The sequence below is a fragment of the Solanum dulcamara genome, chromosome 5 (genome assembly GCF_947179165.1).
Source record: "Solanum dulcamara chromosome 5, daSolDulc1.2, whole genome shotgun sequence".
Classification (NCBI taxonomy): Eukaryota; Viridiplantae; Streptophyta; class Magnoliopsida; order Solanales; family Solanaceae; genus Solanum; species Solanum dulcamara.
In genome coordinates, this window is record NC_077241.1 from 52,094,765 (window position 1) to 52,115,238 (window position 20,474).

Genomic DNA, 20,474 nt, shown 5'->3' on the forward strand with positions numbered 1-20,474 from the left:
TCTTTTTCTTTCTTTCTTCCTCTATTTTCTTCTTCTTCTTTTTTATGGTCTTTGCTGCTTCCATCATCACCGTCGATGTTCCTCATTTTTTATCATGCTCTTCTTCTTTTTCTCTTTTTGATCCTTATTTTTACAACATGTTAGCAATATGCAGGTTAACAATGTATTACAACAGGTTAACAATTTATTGTGTTGCAACAAATTGCTAACCTGCTGCAACAGATGACTTATCTGTTGCAACAACTTCAGGAGTTGTGAGGTAAAGGAGAAGATGGTTATGGCGGCAAAGAAGGTGGTTGTTGTTGGGGAGGCGACGGTGGATGAGAAGGAGGAGGCAACGGTGGTGGTTGAAGAGGAAGAAGAGGAGGTGGAGGTGATGGTGGTGGTGGTGGAAGAGGAGGAAATGGTGGTGAAGGAGGAAGAAGAGGAAGAATTGATGATGGTGGAGGTGGTGACAACGGCGGAAGGGGAGGGGATGGCGGCGGCAGAAGCGTAGGGTGGGAAGGGGAGGGGGAGGGGTGGGATGGGAAAGGAAATTTGAGGGTTTTAAAATTAGTGTCATTAGCACTAATCATAAAATTGTCACATCTACTCAATAATTAAGACTTGGGTCACTTCTTTTTACTTCTGAAACTCTTTTGTCACTCTTAATTAAAATTTTCTAGTTTCTTGAGTGTACCTTAAAAATTCCTCGAGTTATAACGAAAATTTTGATCAATTTTTTATTGGAGATAAATCATGATTTTTGTCTCTCTTAAGCAAGGAATTTTCCACGTAAACAAATTTGTGTTGATTTATCATTTGCACTTTACCTTCTTACATAATTAAAACTAGATAACTTAACCACGCTATGCGCGGTCACGAATAACCTCATTAAATTTATAAATATTTTTTTTCTATTATCTGAATAGTACAATATCTGAAAGATTGATCATTACTAAAACTAAATTAGAAGCTCTTGTCACACATATCAAGAGATTCTAATAAATGATGAAAAAGTCTTCCTTTTTTTTATCATTTGATCTATTATATATTTTCTGATAGCAATATTTGTTCCTTAATATGTTTGATTTCTCAATATTGAATAATTTTTCATGCAAGCATGATTCTCTATTTTTTTACATTAAAAATAGTAAAATATTCAGTTTCACGGCATATATTATACTTTTTTTTCAAGAAATACATGATATAAAGTTCTTTTAAAATTGTCACTATTAAAATCAATTGATTAATTTAAATAAATTGGTTGATAAGACAAAATAAAGACTAAAATGTAAGCCAATAATTATCTTGTTTGAACATTATTGAGCACAATGTTCTTCCAATAATCTTCAACCTCCAGAACTGCTAATTATAGCACCATAATCTAAATCGAATTTGGGACACATCAGGTCATGATGCCAAATAAATTTAAGTCCTGATGATACTTCATCTAAACTCGTTAGACGAACTTAATAACATGAATCGATCACTCAACATGATACCAATACGACATGAATAAATAAATTGAAAATAAAAAAAAATTATATAATATTATATGTAGTAAAGCATGACTTAATTACTACCTAGAGGGAAAAAAATATACATGATCAAGGAAGGAAAGTGGTAACATGGAAATAAGTAGTTGAAAATGAGGATCTCCATACCTTTGCCTGCTGTGAATAAAACTCTAGGTAAATCTACTCCGGTTGTAAAGTCACTGGTGGCATTCAAAGTAATTAGCAAACGAACATGATGGAAAAATATAGAGCAATTGGATTGGTTTAGTATGTCATGTCAGAGTTGAATTTACATGTATAAGTTTTGCAAAATTATTAGTACTTCGAACTTGTGGGTTAGAAATCTAACCTTCGCGAGGGCTCAAGGCGATGTTGATTTTGGGTAAGTCTATTTGAATTTGAAAATTGTCTAGAAGTATTAAAAGTAGCACACCATAAAGAAGAAGGTCGTCATGGGTGAATACAGAGAAACTAGGTTGATCTTGTGTGTTGCCAATGAGAATTGTCTCAGTGAATTTTATGTGCCGTTTTGATGTTCAGGAGTTAAAAAAGGCAATCCGGTGCACTAAAGCTTCCGCTATGCGCAGGGTCCGGGAAAGAATCCAACCACATGAATCTATTGTACGCAATCTTACTTTGCATTTCTGCCAAAAGCTATTTCCAGGTCTATTTGATGTTCAGGAGTTATTCCAGAAAAATACGAGAAGAGAGAGGGAAAAGGAAGGAAGGGTTTTACTGGATATATTGCATCTATTTATTTGGAGTCCGTAGGATTTTTTATCTATGCGTTCTTTTGTTGTTTGTAGGGTTTTTTTTTCTTATGGAAAAGTTTTAAAAATTGTAAGAAAAGATAAAAAGTAATTGCTTAATTTCAAGAGCGCTAATAGGTGTAACTTTTTAGTTTTCAGTTATTTTTATCAGACGCCTTTATGCTCTTGTTTCCTTTCCGAAGCACTGCTTTTGATTAGAAAAATAAGGAAACATATAAATTATATACAAGGCTTCACGGAGTGCCACATCATCGGACTAAAGATTCTTTTTTATATATACTAGTTTTTGAAAACGTGCTTTGCATGTTTGTCCCTTACTATTTTATAAAATTAGTACATGGTTGACTTTATATTGATATTTATTTTTGTACATTATTTTTGTAATGTGATAAATCTTATCTTGATTAATGTGTTTATATATAGAACTTATAAATGAAAGTAACAATTTGTAAAAGTGTATGTACAAAAATTGGATCAATATATATTTTTTAATTATATATGAATAGTAAATCATTATCAATTTCATAGCATACATCACACTTGCCAATAGTAATGCTTACAATAGAAAAATAATACTACAAAATTCTAAAATAAATTTTGGTACCTTCTTTATGTATATCACCATCTTTACTACCAACTGTACGGATTTGGCTATTTGAATAGGACAAATTATATCAAATGACTTTAAAATGCACTCTATTTATAAGTGAAAAATTACGTTATATGTTCATTTGAAAGCATATTGGAAAATGGAAAGCCAAAGAGCAAAAAAAAAAGTGAAAATAAATTAAAGCAATGGAGTATTAAAGAAAAATAAATAATTTATTTATCAAATCTGGACATTTGGAGGTTGGAGGGGGAAAAAGCTTGAACTGATATGATTTTATCATTTAGTAGGATCCTACAAATTTAATATATATATATATATATATATATATATATATATATATATATAATTTGGTGTAGGGGCAAAATGATAATTCAACTTTACACTTTGAAACGTTCCGTTTTTAATAATATATGATGATATATGATATGATGATATGATATAAAATAAGATAAGATATAAGATATAAGATAAGCTAAGATAAAGATAGTCCCTCAACTTTAATAGGCAATTTTTGTAATTCAACTTTAACCCTCTTTTGAATAGTAAAATAGATAAATAGATAGATTTTTACTTGAACATTAAACAAAAATTACATAGCATTTTGAGTTTTGAATTATATCCGACAACTCAACAAGAAGAGCGGTCAGCTACGTTTATTCATCAAATCCAAACCCACTCATGCATTCTCCAATGTCCAACTAAACTAGGATGCCTACTTTATTAATTCAAGATATGTAGAAATCGTTGGGCCATCATGAAAATCTTCTGGAATTTGCAATGACAGATGGAAAATTCTTTACTTGGGATAAAGATAAAAAGGGGTTGATCCCAAAGTTTATCTCCTCAAGAAAAGGATATGCAAAGAGGAGAGAGCATAAAGTGCGTATTGGGCATAAATTGTGTATAGGGAAAGGCATAATGAAAAGATAATATGGCCGCCAAATTACTTTTTTCCCTTTGATCTAATTGTGAATGTTAGTGGAATCGAAATTAAAGACGTCATGCATAAGTTAAAATTACAAATCTTGAAGAATCATAAATCAGACAACAAAAAATGTATATTAAAGATGCATAATATTGTAATAGAATTTTGTCAATTAACCTACATATGTTTGGATTAGTTGGTCAGAGAAAGCTCAACCACGAGTAAGATATTTCATATAAAAATTTTTAATTCTCTAGATGAAAAGAAGTATTAAAACTAAAAAAAAAAAAATCTCTCACGATCCTTGACAAAATTTTCTTAATGATTATATTGTGAATGATATTGTGTTGTGTTATAAGAAGAAAAGTTCAAAACTTCTCCTTCGAAAAAGGATAAATATGAAAGGATCATTTTCCACCAATAAAATATTTTTGAAATAATACACTATTACGATAGAATTCAAATAAGGTAGGAAAACAAAAGTTACAAAATGAATTAACAAATTAAAACTTTGTTATACTCCTAAAATAACATTGTCAGAAAGCAACCAAAATCAAAACATGAATCTGTAGTCACCACTTTCTTTATAAGGAATTATTGAAAGTATAAGGGTGGTAGAGGTGGAAATGGAGAGAGATAAATTACAAAGCTTTAAAGCAAATAATACATCTTTTCTATCCAAAAGGAAGCATATATTCATGTTCAACTTTCTGAAAGAGCCTCAAACAAGAATGAATAAGATGCTTGGAAGGGGTAATAGGTCTCTATAAAAGCAAAGACCACTTAGCATCACAAGTTTCTTCAATCACAATTTGGCCTAAAAATGAAACATACCAAATTTCTTCCACTAGCTCTCATGACAACAACAAAATGTTCAATTTTGCTCCTTTGTGTTACATTTTCTGTAGCAAATTCCCAAGATAGTAATACAATGCCACCAGCAAGTTTACTCTGCATAAGTGAATGTAATACATGTCCTCTTATTTGTTCTACACCACCTTCCCCTATCAAACTCAAGCCACCACCCTCACCCTCACCATCATCATCAATACTAACACAAACACCACCACCACCTCCACCACTTTTCGCCCCACTCCGCCCCTCACCACCTCAATCTTCCTCCCATTCACCATCACCACCGTCCTCGACGCAAAAAGAACCTAAATCTCCTCCACCATCTTACATGATATACACTGGTCCTCCTCATACTTCTAATTGTCCAACACCTCCTAATAATGCTCCCAATATTATCAATATACCATCAACTCAGGTGCCACCAGTACAGAAGAATTACACTTATCCTTACTACTATTATTTTGCTTCACAGGCAACTACTCTTCCACTTTTTCAAGCCTCCATTGTTCTGGCATTTTGGGTGATCTTCCATTTAATTTGTTGGTGAAAAGAGTAGCAGGGGATTCTTGAAAGTCAAAATGGTATATGTATATTTTGCATTCTAGGATATTAGGCTTATAGCATATCATATTTTTCAATTCATCTACTAGTTTCATATATACGAGAGAATGTGTATATTTTTCTTGATGCTTTTCGTATCTGGTCCAATCTGATTGAAATTTGGGTACACAACATCAATAGAAACAATGTTCATCTAAAGATTAGATTGTTTCTCTACTGTCAACCTCAAGATTAATGTCAAGATCATGAAATCATGCAATTAAATGGCAATGCAGCAGGTAGTCCACAATGATTTAGCTCTAACTTACAGCTCACCCAAATTGGGGTGGACTGTAATAGAACCAGTATTTTCATTAAGAAAGTTCAAAATATGAAAAAATAAACATAGGAAGAAGCCAAAATATATAAATAGTATAATTTGCGCAAAAGAGGGTTAGACAAAGCCCCTTCACCTACCTGGTGTAACGAGGGTGATTTTCTTCCACAAATACCACCGCTCAACAGTCGGCGTCGCACACCAACTTCAGCCTCGACACTTAGTTTCTTTTCGCATCAAACACACACACACAATGTAAACAATAAAGACACGCAGCGTTACAGGCGGATTGCCCAACCTTTTATTAATCTCTCACTCAGATTTTACAAAAGGACTTACATATTTGGAAAGGCTCACAAACTCTTGCTCCCACTACCACGGCAACACTTGTTCATACAGGAACTCTTGCTACTTGCCTTAGCCAATCTATGCCTATATATACAAGCTTCCACAGGCAGTTTACAGCACTAAGGGGGAGGAACGTGCATGGTCATGTGCCAACATTACAAGGGATCATGGGAAAACATGCTAGGAAACGTGCCCTTAAATTTCGGCCTCATGGGCGAAGTCTTCAGAAAATCTGCCAACCGTTGCATTTGCCTCGCACACTGCTCAACCGACGTATGTGCCGCACGCGTGCCTCGCTCGCGTGCCTTGCACCTGCCTGTTTCCTTTGCCTTAACCGATTTTCCCTTCACAGCTTCGCCCCAACACTTAGCCAAATTTGCCCATGCCAATGCCTTGCCCACACTGCCTTACCAGTATCATGCCAATGCCTTGCTATCGTCCATCAGCCTTGGCCTCGGCACGCTCATGCCAACGCATGTCCGCCGATGCAAACCCCATTGCCTGCACGCATGTCCGCCGGTGCCATGCGCCTATCTCGCGCATGCCCACCTGATGCCATGCGCCTCTCCATCTAGTGTCATGCGCCTATCTCGCGCATGCCTACGCCTGGTGCCATGCGCCTATCTCGCGCATGCCCGCCTGGTGCCATGCGCTTATCTCGCGCATGCCCGCCTGATGCCATGCGCCTGTCTCGCGCATGCCCGCCTGATGCCATGCGCCTGTCTCGCGCATGCCCTGCCTGGTGCCATGCGCCTGTCTCGCGCATGCCTTACCTGGTGCCATGCGCCTGTCTCGCGCATGCTTTGCCTGATGCCATGCGCCTGTCTCGCGCATGTCTGCCTGGTGCCATGCGCCTATCTCGCGCATGCCCTTCGCCTGATGCTCTGCGCCTATCTTGCGCCACTGACATTCGTCAAGTTGCTTGCCAACACTTAAGAATCTTGACCTGGCTGCACACCATGCCATCGGCATACAACTCCGCACATTGCTTGTCTCACCCGCATAGGCCCGTGTCAAGGGGCAATGTACAAGCCCTTGGCACTGCCTTTGGCTCCATGCGCCTAAGTCCAAACTTAGGGTCTAACACCTGGCTATGCTCTGGGGCGGATGCACGTTGCTATAAGGGTGTCATTGCTAAGAAAAAATACTAAAAATATATTTGTAGATTAAGTAAATAAAAAATGATACAAAATAAGTACAGTAAATATATTTGGATGACAATACTTACCAAACATTTCTAGCTAAAGGGCATTTATGTCATGTGCTATGGGTTTTGACTAACGCTTAAGTGCACAATGATCTCATATGCGTATGTCATTGACAGGTAATATAATATTAAGTAGAGTACTGTTTTCAACCAGAACTTGTCATTAACTATCGTTTAGATCAAACTAATTTCAATTATTTATCCGATGATGGTTATCCAAAAGTGAAAGTACTTTCGTGTTTGGCCGGAATTCATTTCCGGTGATACTTTCGCCGTGTGCCTTGAAATCTATGACGTCCCACTTTGGACAATATGACCCATTTGGATGATATAAAATCAAATTACATGAAATTGAAATTTTTTTTTTGACATGTAATTTAAATTTTATAAGTTATATTTTTTTTTCCATAAACATGAAATTCCATAAGCTATGAAAATTATCAAAAAAAAATCAATTTTCACACAATCTTATCAAATAAATAAATCATAGTCCATAAACAAGATATCAGAATATCCTAAGACGCTGCATTGATAAAATCACATTTTTTCATGTTCTTTTGTAAAGAAATGTTTGTGATGACAAACTTTCAAAATCAAACTTTCAAATACACATAGTTTTATAAAGATCCACTAGTCAACAATAGTACACTATAGTATTAACTAGTTATTTAATATAATCATTTCATGTGATACGGAAAATCTCTTCACGTTGAGTATGAATCTTTTTTTTAATGCAAAATTTAAAATGATGGTTCCTTTTTATACAAAATATAAACTATGGGTTCAGTTTTACATTTAAAAAAGTTGAAGTCATAATTTGGAATCTCAAATCATGCTTTTTGGAAACTTTGAAATTTGAAATCATGATTTTCAATTATAATCCAAACGTTGATTGAATCAACAAAAACACTAACATATCCAGTGAAATCACACAAGTAGGGAATGAAGATGGTAGAATGTATGCAGACCTTATCATTACTTCGTGGAGGTAGAAAAGTTATTTTTTGAAATATCATCGACTCAAGTGCAATAATTTCGGGTATAAAAAAGAAGAAAAGAATGAAAACTTCAAAAATAATAAATCCTCCTTCGACATGATTCTATCTTCTTCTTTATGAATTTTATTTTTAGAATAAAATTCAGTTAAAAAAGTTTTTTAAAATTAAAAATCTGGATGGGGAGCGGAGCAGGATAGGACAACTTAGATTAAAAACAAAAAAAAATGAAAAATTAACTCTAAGCAAATATTACAATATTTATAATATATAACTATAGTTTAAAACTATTGCCTAATGTAACTATATTTAGGGATTTCTTTTTATCAATTTTATTTTTAGAATCTAACTCAGTTATTTTCCTTTCACTCTCTCTGTCCTGCATCATATGTTGTATAACTCTACTTTTTACCCTTCAAGTTTATATTTAATTCTCAAATATAATTAAATGATCATATAATTAAATCAATAGAAAAAAATCACTCACCAAATTCCTTGTGTTGTTTCCCAATTTGAGACATCTCAGCTACCGAAAATGAACGAGGATAAAGAAATTGTGAATTTTCCTCTATTGAAACAAACATGTAAATTTGTGTTGTATCTTTATTAGTATGAAAATAATCGAAACTCAAATATTATTTTTGTTTCTTTTCCTAATTAATTTGTCAACACAATAAAGTGATTACATTAGGTATAGTCATATACAATTGCATCAATGACAGAATTAATATAGTATGGATCAATATGATAATAAATGATATATGTTATATTATTCTGTCATTGAAACACAAAGATAAAAATCTAAAAGAAATAATAATCGATACAGTTTAATATATATAATGATTTGTTGGGATATATTTGACATGTCTACGTGTGTTTCTCTGTTTCAAATCTGAGCATTGTATTCGTATTTTAAATTTTCAATTTTAAGTACCATACATGCTTATGATACACTAGTACATATGTGTTTTACACTTTTTTTTACCAATGTATACTCTTTTTTACCAATGTATATCGTGTATCTGTTTCATAGTAATTTTTGGATGGTTTGTGTCAAGCCCCGAGTCTACACCTAAGCATAGCCGGCACTCGAAAATCATTGTTGGTCTTAAGCGAACTCTTGGTCTGGCTATTTAGCGGAAAACTAAAGTCAAATACAAAAGCTTTAAAAGATGAACATGTAAATACTTTAAGTACATCTCAAGATCTGTCTAAAAATAATTGAATATAATATGAAATAAATGTTTAAAACATTATCTCAAAGACTAGATTTACTCAAATTCTATCTTTGTCCATGAAGCCTCTAATCACTAAAGATAGGTGTCGGGACAGGACCCGCGGCTATCTAAAAAAATACTAAATACTGAAAGCAATAACTATAAAGGAGTCCTCCGAAATCAAGGAGGTCTCAACAAAAGCTGACGAAGTGTGATCTCAACGAAACGCTTATTAATGATCCTGAATACTTACTTTTGCATCATAAAATGATGCAGCATCAAAAAGCATCATTATCTGAAATGTACTGTATATATAGTTGAATGAAATAATAACTAAACTAAAAGGAAACACTTATAATGACTGAAATATAAAGCATGAATGTAAAATAGAATTTGTAAAGCTTCAAAACTAAGACAATGCAATATATATAATCTGAAGATAAATACTTTATTTCTTGGGGATTTTTTTAACTGACAATCATTACTATGAGTTCCGTGATGATACAACGTACTGCTCACGTTGGCAGCGCCATCCAATACCTTGCTAGGGTAAGGGACACGACTTAACTTATAAATCCATCTAAAGAGCCTCAACGAAGCTAGTGAGGAGCCGCCCGAATCAACGTTATGATCATATCTACGCCAGCTGCACAATTTATGGAATTTGAGTTATCTAAACTCATATTCAAATCTGTGCTCAATACTACTTTCAAACCAATGCAATAATGCTCATAATAGTAACACTGTTTGTGTTGAGTCAATGCTCAAAATATTTCTTGAAGCTATACTGATCTTCTCTTTAATTGATTGAAACTGCTTTTGAAACTATTTATACTCTCTTTGAAAAAGTTATGTTTTTTCTCAATACAAGTAATGCATTTGGAACTCTTCAGTTCCCTTAAAACTATTTCTCGATAATAATGCAAAATACTTAATTTTACTTAAGTTATGAAAATCATGCATGGTGAATAGTAAAGCATACAAAAACTTCAATTTCTTAACTAGATAGGGTTCATGTGAGGAATAAATACGAACTATAATTCAAGGATTAGAATTATATGAATAAACATACACTCAATGATAATACTCAATATTCAATAGAAGGAATTAAGACCCATTAAAAAATTGAAGAAAACTTGGGTTTGAACTAGATCAATCTCTTATTGACTGAATCTAGATGTAAGGTTTGAGGACGAACTTAGTCCAATACTATAAATAGCCTTACATACCTAAAGAACTAAATTCTTGAAAAACTTGAAGAAGACGCTTGAACCGTAATGGTCAAATTGTACTGTTAAGGGACTTAATTAGGTATAAAATTATCGAAATTTAGGCTTAAAAAGGTGAAAAAGATGGAATTACCCTCATAAAATTTGATTGGGACCGTCTACGGAAACTTTCACGGATCATTCTACTGACCGTAGAAGCCTCTCATAGAAAATTGGCAGAGATCTTGGAGATTCTAAAGTTTCGACCTACGAACCCTTTCTATGGGTCATAGACCTTTCTACGGACCGTCTTGTATGTCCGTAGAAAAGATACTGAAACTCGATTCTCTGAAGTTGGGGTTATAGGACCTTTTGTGATCCGTAAATTCTTCTACGAACCGTAAGAAGAGATCATAGATTTTCTACGGAGGGGTGACTTTCAAGACTTGATCTACGGATAAGGTCTACAACCCGTGGAAACTTCTACGATCCGTAAACTTGGTCTGTAGTTTCTAACCCAAATTTCAACTTCTAAAGTTCAACTCTACGAGCCCATCTAAGGTTCGTGGAAACTTCTATGGATCGTAGATGGTGTTCGTACAAGTCAAATGTGATACCCCGGAATATTTTTTGCAAAGACTCGAACCTTTCTCCACGTGTGGGTAGACTCGGACCGGAGGACTTGTAATTCTACACATGAGTTAGGATTAATTCCTAAGTAATTAAAGTGTGTTAGATGTGTTTAGGGGTCATAAGGGATCTCTAACACCAAGTCGAGTCCAAAGAACTCCAATCGATTAAATTTTCGAATGAGTTAGTATAAGGGTCAACTTCAAACTACCATATCTCCTAGGATATAAATAACTGAGTGGACCACGAAATATCAAATTAAAGGTATTTGAGTCTTTTTTCCAACTCCACTAAAATTGTAATTTTTGGAGTTTGGAGTCAAAAGTTATGGCCAATTTACTATAGACTAGTATTGTAGGAATTTCAGGCCTGGGCAAAATTTAGGCTTGGCGCTCCAGTGGCGCCCCACGCCACTATAGCGCCAAAAAATAGCCTCAGTAGTTTAGTGCTTGGAGCGACGCGCCACTATTAGATGTGCAGGGTTTTAAGCCTATTTTGGCTTGGCGCTGCAGTGGCGCGATGCGCCACTATAGCGCCAGCAAGGTTTTTGCCCAATTTTTCAGATTTTTGAAGAGGGGCAACTTGGACTTTTCCCTAATTATATATACCCTATCCTTGAACGTTTTGGGACCATTTTCAGTCCTCCCTCTCTCTAAAAAGCCCTAAAACTTTCCCTCTCTTCTTCTTCTTCTTCTTCTTCTCCAAATCCTTCTCCAACAAAGATTGTCTTCAAGAGCTTCAAGAATTCAAGCCTTCCATTAAAGACCTAACATCAAGGTTTCTTCAAAGTCTTCAAACAAGGTATGTAAGGCTAACCTAAAATATGGATTGATTTCTTCCATATGCCCATAGATGTGTTGGTTAGGAGTTGTGAAAGAGTTGCACCTTCTAGAAAGGTTTTCTTGAAAGTTTTCCCTAAACTATGGAATGTTTTTAGATACAAATGGTTGATTGATGATTTTAATGACTTGAGTTACTAATTAGTTATTTTTCATATTATTAACTACAAATGTATCTTTGTATATAGATTTATAGGTATTGACGATATTCTTGAGTTGAGTTTTGTTGAGAGTATGGGTTCATGTTTCATTCACATGAACCCAAGATGAGATTGCTTGTCATAACTGTCTTGAGGTTGAGATGGATAGTTGTGTGTATATATGTATTGATTGGAATGAAAAGAATGAATTGGTTAGTTAAGAATGTCCCTTTGCTTCTATAAAATAAACATAGGACAAAAATAAGGATTTTGGAGTAGATATTTGATGATACTTGACAATAATGTGATGATAATGTTTGATGATGATGTGATGATGATGTTTTGATGACAGTGTGAGTGATAACGTGAATAGTGCTTATTTAATATGTGTAGAATGATTGATGAAGAGGTATATTGATGAGGATGTTATGTGATGAAGCGGATTGGAGTCTAATGTGATTATGTGATATATGATTTGCATAATCTGAGTTGATTGGAGTCTTATGAGTATTTCAAAAATAAAGGATCTTTTGAGAAGGAGTTTTAAATAAATGATTTGTGAGCATTTTTGCATAAACTATTTATACACTATTTTTGAGTTTAAGAAATGATTATTTTCATCTATGATTTAAAAAAGAGTTTAAGCATGAGTTGAATTTGAGGAGTCTTTTAATTATTTTGAACACGAGTATTTTGATTATAAATGAGTTGAGCATTTTACTTGTTAATATGTCTTATTGATCTCTTTGACCATGTAATTATGTTTGTATGAGCTTTGTCCCCTATTTATTTGATTCTATATGTGTTGATGTTGTTGAGCTAAGAAGTTCCTAAAATGAGCCTTTATGTGAGTATGAGTTGATGAAGATGAGTTGTTAAATATGTTTTATTGATCTTCTTAATTATATAGGATTGATAAAGGATGTTATTTTCTTAAAAATATTGCCTATTATTAAGTGTCGATTTAAAGTCTTGAAGTTGTGATGAGTCTCATAGATTTCTCAAATGGATGGAGGAAATGATTGGTTATGTCCATATGTTGCTATAAATGTGCATTTAAATTTCTTTTGAAAGATATGATTGAGATTTCTCGGATAGTATGATTGGAAGAGATTTGATCGTGATAGAGTTGATGAGCTGACAAGGTTGTAATGAGACTTGTCGATATGAGTCGATTGAGTTGATTGGATGGAGTTTTATGAGCATTGAGTCTTGGGAGGAGTATCGAGCACCGAATTGGGCAAGAGTATAGCCATACTCGAACCCAATACCTGTGTTGCCAAACGTAGGGGGGATTGAACCGTTAAAGTCGGATGCTTCCCCGAGAGATTTGTCCTGACATTATAGGACTTGGTTGGATTGGATCCATGAGTTGTTGATTCGTTCGTACCCTGGAAAAGTATGAACGGACGCGGCAACAACGTCGGTTTGTTGTACTTTCACTGGGTCATAAGTGATGGTTGTCGGTTAAGAGAAACTCCCAAATAGGTCTTGATAGGACTCTGAGTCAGTTGAGTTGAGCGAGTTGCTATATGCTTATGAGTTAGTCCTGTCTAAACTATTTCTTGTTAGACTTAGGACACTTGAGTGAGTTGTTACATATTTATTAAGTTGAGTCCTTTGAGTTGAATTGTAAAACGTTGCATAATTTAATTTGCATAATTATTGAGTTGAGTCCTTTGAGATGATGGTTGAGTTGAATATTGAGTTGATTGTATATGGTCAGATTGGATTAGATGAATTGTGATTGGATTGAATAGAATGGTATGTGACTAGATTGGATTTGATTATTGAGTTGATTGTTGAGTTGAGTGTATATAATCGGATTGTACATAATTGAAAGGGGTCGAATTGTAAATGATTTGATTGAACTGTATTATACATAATTGGATTGGATTGTATGGTATATGATTGGTCTCTGTCTAAACTGTATCCTTACTTTAGATTTACGACGCTTTATTTGAGTCTCTCTTATCTTTCTGATTTGAGATATGTGGACCGATGTTATTCTTCCTCGATGTATGTTTCATTCTGCCATATTACATACTCGTACATTCCACGTACTGACGTTCATTTGGACTTGCATCGTTTCATGATGCAGAGACAGGGTTAAGAGATCGTTAATAGGAGCATCATTGGGGATCTATTCGCACTCAGCGTATTAGTGAGTCCTCCCCTACATTCGGAGGACACCGTCTGTGTATTCTTGCATCGAGTTAGCCTTTTTCATTTTGATTTGAGGCAGCCATAAACATGTCATTGGCACCAATTAGATAGTAGTGATAGAGGCTTCATAGACTAGATAGTGATGAGTCGATTGAGTACTTCTATCTTGAGTTATTCTTGTCAAACTATTTTTAATGACAAATATTTTAGTTGATCTGTTGGTCCATGACCTTTATTCTTCGAGTTGGATGGGGGATTTGAGTTGCCCGCTAAATTATTCTTTATTTTTAAACTTTCCACTGAATGAATGAATGAACGGATGTGTGATCAGGCTATGTGGTTCGCTTGGAAGCCAAAAATAATTTTTGAGTGCCGGTTACGTCTAGGGTACCCTTCCAAGGCGTGACATCAAACTTCAGTAGAAGTGAAGTCTTTTTGTTGAACTTTCTATATTGAACGGAGTTTGAATATTTTGGGATATTGCAATTAGTACGAAGGAAAATATTTTTTTCAGAAAATATTTTCTTGAAAAATAAGTGGGTCTTTCACTTATTTTTTAGTGTTTGGTAAGTAAGCATGAAGATATTATCTAAGACAATTTATATATTATTTAGCAAAACACTATGAAAATGGAATGAGATGAAATATGAGTGAGGGTTCAAGGGTGATAAGGATGAGATGATCAAAGGGTGGTGGTTGAGGGGATTGATCAGTGGGTGAGCAACAGACAATAAACTTAAAATGTCACTTATGCAATTTGTTTTCCTTACTTCTTAGTGTAATCAATTTCCTCATTTATAACAAATTTGTAATTTCATGAAATTTTTCCTCAAATATTTTAGCCTACCAAACATAAAAAAATTAAATATTTTATTTCTGTACCACACACACCCTTTAATTAACATAAATTTGGCTATTGTTTGCCCCCAAATTTTCAAATATTTTTGGCAAGTTATTTTTGGAGGAAGGTTTGGTGAAATTTCACCATGCGTTTGGCCACAATTTTTTTTAAGAATATTTTACTGTTTCAAAAATATTATTTTATATCTGTAAGTTCTAAAAATGATTAAAAATACCATAAGTGTGTATTAACATTTTATAATAAACATGTTCCATTAAAAAAAACCTTATAATATACTTCCTCCGTTTCAAAAAGAATGTCATAATTTAATTTGACACAGAGTTTAAGAAAATAAAAAAAAGACCTTTCAATCTTATGGTTCTAAATTAAAATTATGTCAAATGTACCAAAATGTCCTTTAATCATATGGCCTTAAATATGCTACGTGGAAAGTTGAAATTAAAGTGTTGCCAAAAAAATAATGAGTCATTATTTTTTAAACAAACTAAAAAGGAAAGTAGGCCATTCTTTTTTAAACGGAGGGAGTAATTGATAACAATCAATAACAACAAAATAATAATATAGGCAAGAACAATAAATTAATCACATTAAAATAAATTATTCTTTTTTTCCAATCTTGTCTCTCAAGCTATTCTTTTCCGGATGAGGTAGTAACAAACTATTCTTTTATAATAGATAGAGATGTTAATTAATGGTATTGGTTGACCACGTTAATGAAGTAAGCCAGTAGATAAATATTAGTTGAAATTAATACATGAGGAGTGTTTTTATAAAATATAAAAGTTTGGGGTAATTTTGAAATTTATTTTTTTTTCCAAATATTAGATCTTGCCCCAAATATTAGTTTTTTTGTAAAACTTGAAAACATGGAATGCTTGCCAAATATATTTGCTAAGTAATGACAAATCATATGACCAATCAGTAGTTTTTATTATTTTTTTCAAATTTTTTCCAAAAATATTTGATGCCAAACGGCACCGTGATTTCAGGTTCTAAGAGATGCAATTAAAAATAGGGAAAAAGGACATATATACCCCGAACTATTGAAAATAGTATTAATATACCTCCCGTTATATTTTTGATAAAATCATACCCTTACCGTCCAAAAACTAGTGCAATTATACCTTTCTCTCTAACGGGCGGAATGTGCCCACTTGTCCATTGACCCCTTCTCAATTTAAAAAAAACACCCAATTTAAAAACCCCTTTTTTAAATTTTTAAAAAAAACACGCAAAGATAGTTTGGGTATATATATATATCTATACTATATTAAAAACATGAAGACTCTAATGTTGATTGAATTTTTTGTCATTTATTAAAAGACTCAAATTTAGACAAAATCGTCTTTTTACCATTTACTTCAATTATTAACTATTATTTTAATGATATTAAATATTAACTATAATAAAGCTAATAAAAATTAAATGGAGAAGAATTTTTTTCCAACTAAAATTGACTTGATCCAAAAAATAATATACTAATTTTTATTTCAATCTTTCCTTATTTAAACTATATTAAAAATCCTAACATTTAAGACTTTAGAATCAATTACAATTTTGTTAACCTAAAACAATTCTTTTTTTATTAAACTAATCATAAAAGAAATACTATACAAAATTAAAGAAGGAAACTAGCGTACTGTACCTATTTCAAGTTCACATTTATTTATTTAGTTTTTTTTTGTGCATTCTTCAAATAAATAATTATATAAGGTAGTATTTAAATTAATTTAGAAGTATAAAATATTAGGACTTTTATAAATACAATTGTAGAATCATTTTTATAAAAGGTAATGTTAAAGTGTCCTATAAATTTGCCCTTCATCAAAAAACTCATAAAATTGTCATTTTACTATTTTGCTAATTATTGAAGACTTTAAGATTAACTAAATTTATTGTTATTTTAATATTCTCCTAATATTTAGGACGTTGAAATCAACTAAATTCTATATATGATTTTTTTTTTGAAATACGTAACATAACAAAATTTAATAATTTAAAATCAAATGCAAGTTTAACTTTTTATGACTTTAAATATCAGTTAACTCCTTTTATAATCTAACCCTCGATCATAAATTCCTACCGCTTAAAAGCAATTTTATTATTTATCAAATCTCTCTTTTTTATACATGCAATTCAATATTTTTTGGGGCAGTTATTTACTTAGATTATAAAATCTTGATTTTTCCAACTTGTGGATTGTTGTTACCTATTGTATTGTATTGGTTGTTTTCCCTTTACCTATTGTTTAGAGTGTGATTTCGTGTATGAATAAGAATATAATTTTGACTTTTAATATTAATTGCGAAATTTTGTTTAATACATTTAATTTTGCTCTTTAATGATTAGTGTGATTATGAGTTATCATATTCTTCTTTAATTATATTTTTTTCTATTTTTTTTTTAGTTTTGTACTTCATAATATACCATACACATCACAACTTATTCTTTATATATACATATTCTTATTAATTAACGTTATACACACTTGCACGTTGAGCTAACTGATGCTGCTGCTAGGTTTTACAAGTTGTTCACCGGGGTAGAAAAAGGAGTTATGAGTATCATTGTTCTTTAGGTACATTTTTTTGGGAACTTCTTCTTTTCTTTGGGAGGAACATTATATTTGTGTTCACTAAATGGAGTGCATGGCTGCAGAACCTTACCTGTGGCGTTTTTGCCCTGGGTAATCGCCAATGAACACTTTAACAAGGTATTTGCTCTAAGGTAGGGGTAAGATTTGTGTATGATTTATTCTTCCTAGATCCTATTTTGTGGGATTATACTAGATACATTGCTATCGTTGTTATTGTTATATATTATTAGTTTTTTATTATATATTTGCATAGACAACACGTTAAAGTAAATATAACTCAATAACTTCTAACTCAACCATTTTTAATTGACAAGAGGAAGTTGCTCGAATAGTAAGCACCCCTTATTTTAAGGGAGCAAAAAAAGTGGGAGCTCCTAATAGCTTGGAGGGATTAAAAAAAGACCATTTTTAATTCGAGTAGTATAATTGTACATGACATATTCTAACTTGATATGATAACCCTAATTAGCTTTTTAAAATATTTGAAAATTGATCAACGTGATACACGTGCACTTAGAAATATTGTTTGACCTTTTTACTCTTCATTATAATACTTTGCTTTAGATAAAATTGTTTTTTCATCATTTTCCTTTAAATGAAGAAGATTTTCTTATTATGAGACGTCCAAAAGAAATAGTTGAAAAACGTCCAAAAATAGGCAAAAAAAGTCCAAAAAATGGTAAAAAGTTTTTAACTAACATTTAAATTTCTAAGTTTATGGGACACTTCTAAATCAATTAACTTTACCTTTTATAAAACAAATTCTATAATTCTATTTAAAGAAGTCAATAAAGTAAAAGTTTTATAATATTTAATATTTTTGAATTGACTAGAATGTCCTATCCTTTTTTTTCAGAATTTTTGTGATTTATTCTGATGAGTTTTCGATTTGGTCTGACCTTACTTTGCTTATCTAAGGTGGTGTTGGAGGTAAACATTTTGTTGCTATTTTCGCTGTTAGTGATGATTTTCTTAGTAATTCTTATATTGTGGTTTTTTTATTGGAGGTTAATATTTTCATAACACCCCTTAAAACGTTGTATGTCGTGTTTTGATTCTCGATGAAAATGATACTATTTTTGTATTTTGGGAATAATTTTTCATAAGATAGTCCAAATTAAGTGATTCAAATTTCTGAATAACCCCAACGTCATTACCTACAACTTTTGTAGACCATATCTTAAGATTAAGAGGATAAGTAGGTCAAATAAATTAATTTTTATAAGACATGGTGCTGTGACGAAATAAAATATTTGTAGAAGAAAAATCATATCTCACGGTAGGATGCTCCAAATCGGTTGATTCTTGAACGACATGAAAGTAGACTTCTAGATCTACAATTCATATTAGACGTCAAATCCTAATTAGGGAGTTATCTTGTTCAAACGCAACTCTGAAAAAGGGTATTCCGTTAAAAGAAGGTTCATCTCACCAACCATGGAAAGATCTAGATCATTTGGCATCACTCATGACATCAGCAGTCCTCCATTTAACATCATCCATAACATCACAATCCTCCATTGAATATTCAAGAACATCATTTGTATTTATTTTTATTTATTTTTAGGTCCCTCCTCCACACCTATAAATACTCACCTTATTTCCTCATTTTATTCATCAAGCTTTCTAAAGCAACTCTTTTTTCTATACACTTATTTACTCATTCTCAAATATAGTTTTAGTTTTCAGTAGTGTAGAAAAACTATTCTGGTGATTCTTATACTCGGGGTAGTACACCAAAATGCTCCGGCGAGGAGAAAAGGCTAGGGGTTCAAGAGTGTTTATTGAGTTCTTCAATTCGGAGTAAAGCTCCGGATTCCAGGTATGTAAGGCTATTCATATCATTTGATTGAGTTCGTTCATGTGCCCAATATTTAAATTCATCGTAATTGAGTTATAGTTGAGTTTTACCCTAATCTTGAATTCTAAATAAATTAATTCTTCTTCTATTGAGTTAGATATATTTATGCATTAAGATTATTATTATTTTTTCTCTCATATTATTGAAATTATTGTTCGTGGCTACTTTTCCATGAACCTAATTGATTTTATGTTCATGAATATTTTTACGTGTGTTTTGAGTAAAGATGTTGATTTTTAATATTCATTGACAAAAAGAGTGATTTGAATTAATACTATATATGTATTTTATTGAGTTTTGAAAGAACAAAACAATTGAGTTTAAATGAATTTGATTAAATGATGTTTTGAGCAAGATGTTTTGATGAGATGTAAATGATGTTTTGAAGTATAATGATTGGTGAAGAGGTAATGAGATGAATTTGATGTTTTAAATAAAATTTCAATAAGACTAGATGATGATGTTAATATGAGCACATATTTTAGGAGTAGTATTGCGCACCGAGTTGGGTAAGAATTTAATTGACTCAAACTCCAGAACTACGTAGCCAGCGTAGGATGGAGGCTATACCTCTTAAGTCCCAAAAAGAGGACTTTGATGATTGGATCAAAGATGATGATGTCCTTTACCCTAGCAAGGTATTGGATGAATGTGGCAACGACATCGCTTCGTTGTATCATCACTAGCTCATTAGTGATGGTTATCGGTTAGAGAAACTCCAACTGAGTAAACATTGCTTACTATTATTATTTTTAAACTTGCATTAGATATTGATATTAAGATGATGTTGAGTTCTGAGTTGAGTCTTCCTGAGAGGAGTTTCTTGATACTTGTCCTTACTTTCCTGCCATTTTACATACTCGTACATT

The 20,474-nt window shown here is 32.7% G+C and overlaps 1 protein-coding gene across 1 annotated transcript; it reads left to right on the forward strand.

Annotated features, from left to right (window-relative positions):
- The first annotated feature begins 4,619 nt into the window (after positions 1-4,619).
- LOC129888321 (proline-rich receptor-like protein kinase PERK9) lies at positions 4,620-5,434 on the forward strand. Its single transcript, XM_055963321.1, has one exon. The coding sequence runs from the start codon at positions 4,628-4,630 to the stop codon at positions 5,204-5,206; it is 579 nt and encodes a 192-aa protein (XP_055819296.1). The 5' UTR covers positions 4,620-4,627; the 3' UTR covers positions 5,207-5,434.
- Positions 5,435-20,474: the final 15,040 nt, after the last annotated feature.